This window comes from Gossypium hirsutum, chromosome D09, assembly GCF_007990345.1.
Source record: "Gossypium hirsutum isolate 1008001.06 chromosome D09, Gossypium_hirsutum_v2.1, whole genome shotgun sequence".
In the NCBI taxonomy this organism is placed as follows: Eukaryota; Viridiplantae; Streptophyta; class Magnoliopsida; order Malvales; family Malvaceae; genus Gossypium; species Gossypium hirsutum.
The window spans coordinates 3045876-3049661 of NC_053445.1; the positions used below are offsets into that span (position 1 = coordinate 3045876).

Sequence of the window (3786 nt, forward strand, 5' to 3'; positions counted from 1 at the left end):
AAGTAGTTACGAATGGTTATTGTGTTGCATTAGAAGATGTTAACTATGTGTCGTTGTTTTCTTCCGTATAAAGAACTCAATGTATTTGCCCTTTTGATCTTACTGAGTTTTTTCTTTCAAAGTTTCTCTTTTGAGGACATCAATAGTGTTCGAAGGGGGGCTTCAATTGGTCCTTCGATTGACTTGGTCATTCATATCCACCCAAGGTATCTTTCTACAATCTCAAGATTTTGTTTGGAATAACATTGATGTGTGCTGTTTTATTTTATTGTTGTTTCCTGTTTGCATGTCTGTTAATGTTTATTTGGCACCTTCCATAATATGTAAAATTGAGGGTTAAATTTATTATTATATTGACTTTTTTAACTGCCACGTCAGTTTGTCATTTGTGATTGTAATGGAAGTGCCCAAAATGGCCGACTATATTACATGGTGCTTAAATTGCAAATTTTTTTGTTTTTGGTGCTTAAAATGAAAATTTTTTATAGTTGAGTGCCTATTAGTGCAGTTTACCCTTTTTTTTAAAAAAGAAAATTAAATATAAACAGAAAAAATGATAATGGCCTCGAGTAGATTTGTTCACAAATCCATGGCTTCTCAATTATTCGCTACTGCCGCAGAGAAAATCGGACAACTGGCTTTGAGGCGACAAGTTCTGGCGTTGACCGACACAGCAGCCTCCAGAATACGTCACCTTCTTCAACAGCGGCAAAGATCGTCCCTTCGATTGGGTGCTAAGGCTCGTGGCTGCAACGGTTTATCGTACACCCTCAATTACGCCGGTTCGTCTCATTTTCTCATCCTTCTATTAAATCTGTTCTCTTATTCGTGAAATGAATAAAGATTTGGGGAACTGATTTTTTTTATTTTATGGAATTAACTGATAGATGAGAAAGGAAAGTTTGATGAATTAGTTGAGGACAAGGGCGTCAAAATATTAATTGATCCAAAAGCTTTGATGCATGTGATTGGGACCAAGATGGATTTTGTAGATGATAAACTGAGGTATCAAAACAATTAATATTTGAGTAGTTTTATTGTGTATGTTTGTTGTATCATTTTTTTTTATTTGATAATAATTAGTTATGTTCTGATATGATCAATTAGTAGTCATTAGTAAGGTGAAAAATATAAATGAGATTTAAAGCACTTGCGTTTGATGAATCAGTAGTCAGGAAAATGAACCATTTATTTCTGTCTGTGTATTTCCAGGTGGAAACTGGAATGTAATTCTTTTTCCACCTTGAATCATTACATGGATATATTCAATTTAGTTTTCAGTCGTGCATTCATGTCTTGTTCTTCGTTTCCATTTCAACAATTTTCACCTTTATTGTTCTTGTCTGTTTATCATCAATTCTTTGAACATTGCTGTGTGTTATGACTTATGATCTCTTTACCGGTTCCCGTTTTAGCTTTTACTGTAGCATTCTTATTGTTTCTCACGGTGGTTTTATAGACAGAGAATGCTGCTCCATTGCCACCGTCCCGTTCCTGCTTAGTGACCATCTTTTGTACATTTTTCCCACATTTACCTTGCTGGTGATCCATCTGTCAGAGTCCTGTGTTTGTGCGAGTGTGCACATGTGTCTTCAAGCATGATTTCAGACTCTTCTTTAACTGGATAAAAAAGAATGTTGCATGTACGGAATTATGACACATGCAGGGTGTAACCATATTTGATATGTATATAAATGAACTGTTATGTTTTGATGTTGTTGATTTTGTACATTTCCTGTTATGAAGCTGGTGCATCTTTATTTTATTCGGTTCTAATTTGTATTTCATTGTTTCTTCACAGGTCTGAGTTCATTTTTATCAACCCAAACTCCAAAGGGCAATGTGGATGTGGCGAATCTTTCATGACAACAGTTGGTAGCACAGCTAAGCAGGGTGGTAATTGAGGATTTCAACACCCATGTAATAAGATAAGATTTTAATTAACCTTCATGATACCAGGATGCTTGCTTTCCTAAATTCACCACCCAAAATAAGCTGCAAGGAAAAATGTTTCCATATCATTTATAGGAGTTGCTGTATCACAGATGCTAGCTAGGTGTATTCTAATCGTTTTGTCTATACTATATCATTTTATTGATGTTGTTGTTACATTACATAAGTTATTTTGAGATAATGAAGTTGAATTACGTTTTTGTATTGCATCTAACTGGTTGATATTCTGTTAATCCCTTCGAAAATGATAGAACTTTAGGTGATTTCATCAAGGCTTATATAACTATGATCTTATAGTTTGTGGATCATGGTATGTTGTCTATACTTTAGGTTCTTTGAGGAACACTTATTTTGATAATATACATTATTGTCAAAATGAATGATTATAATGTAAGTAGTAAGGTTTATATGATTTGTAAGATTTTTGGAATTAAAAGAAAATAGTAGAAAACAAAAATTAAATCTAGTATTTGAACAGAACTTAAACTTGTTTCTTTTATGTATTTTAAAATTGGTTTGTAAACATGTGCAGATTTTTTAGGATTTATTTTTCATTATAAGCAACAAATGAAAGAAATCATTTTATGCATTAGAGATTTATTTTATTTTGATACTATTCCTCAAGCCTCCTTCATAATCTGTGGAGTCTTCATTTGCTTTTATATGAAAAATAAAATCCTCATTCATATTCACATTAGCTTATATGATCAAAATAGGTGTTCCTGAAAGAACCTAATGTATAAACAAAATCGTAGCACATACAGTTATCCAAAAACTATAAGATCATAGCTATAGAAGAACTGAAGTTTTATCATTCTCAAAGGGATCAATTCAATGTAATCCAACTTCATTATTTCACGATAACTTATGTAATGTAACAACAACATCAATAATTGATATGGAACATTCTTGTTTATCCAGTTAAAGAACAAATCAACAACAAATACGACCCAGTTTCTATAACATAAAACATAACAATTCATTTATACACATATCAAAAATGGTTACGCTTTGCATGTGTCATAACTCCTTACATGCAACATTCTTTTTTATCCAGTTAAAGAAGAGTCTGAAATCATGCCAGGACTCCGACAGACAGATCACCAGCAAGGTAAATGTACAACACATGGTCACTAAGCAAGAACGGGACGGTGGTAATGGAGCAGCATTCACTGTGAGCAACAATAAGAATGCTACAGTAAAGGCTAAAACGGGAACCCGTAAAGAGATCATAAGTCATAACACACGGCAATGTTCAAAGAAATGATGATAAACAGACAAGAACCGCAAAGGTGAAAATTGTTGGACTGGAAATGAAGAACAAGGCATGAATGCACAACTAAACTAAATTGAATATATCCATGTAATAATTCAAGGTAGAAAAAGAATTACATTCCAGTTTCCAACTGGAAATACACAGACAGAAATAAATGGTTCATTTTTCTTACTACAGAGGGCTAGTTTAGCAATGTTTTTGAAAGGTGTCGTGTAAAACTGCTTTTGAGAAATATTTTTAAAAAGGTGTATTTTTGAGAAATAAAATGTCTATTTTATACATGTTATTATCAAGTAATAAATATGCATTTAAATAATGTTCAAATTAGTTAATATTATTATATTTTAGTAAGAATATAAAAAATTTATCATAACTTGTTAATATTTTAATATATGAAATATAAATTTTAAATATTTTTAAGCAATAAGTATTAATTATTTATAAACTTTAATTAGAATATATAAACTATATTTAAATATAACCATTAAATATTTGTAATTAGATATTAACACATTTTTATTATTTTAAAAAATATTTTTTTTATTTTTAATTAACGA

The 3786-nt window shown here is 31.3% G+C and overlaps 1 protein-coding gene across 2 annotated transcripts; it reads left to right on the top strand.

Moving 5' to 3' along the window:
• The first annotated feature begins 544 nt into the window (after positions 1–544).
• LOC107890480 (iron-sulfur assembly protein IscA-like 1, mitochondrial) lies at positions 545–3508 on the top strand. Of its 2 annotated transcripts, XM_016814932.2 has the most exons (4): positions 545–782; positions 888–1005; positions 1802–1920; positions 3011–3508. In XM_016814932.2, the coding sequence occupies exons 1-3, from the start codon at positions 554–556 to the stop codon at positions 1902–1904; spliced, it is 450 nt and encodes a 149-aa protein (XP_016670421.1). In that variant the 5' UTR covers positions 545–553; the 3' UTR covers positions 1905–1920; positions 3011–3508. The 2 variants fall into 2 exon arrangements, with proteins under 2 accessions (XP_016670421.1, XP_016670420.1); XM_016814931.1 differs by lacking the exon at positions 3011–3508 and having other exon boundaries at positions 1802–2162.
• The last annotated feature ends 278 nt before the right edge of the window (positions 3509–3786 follow it).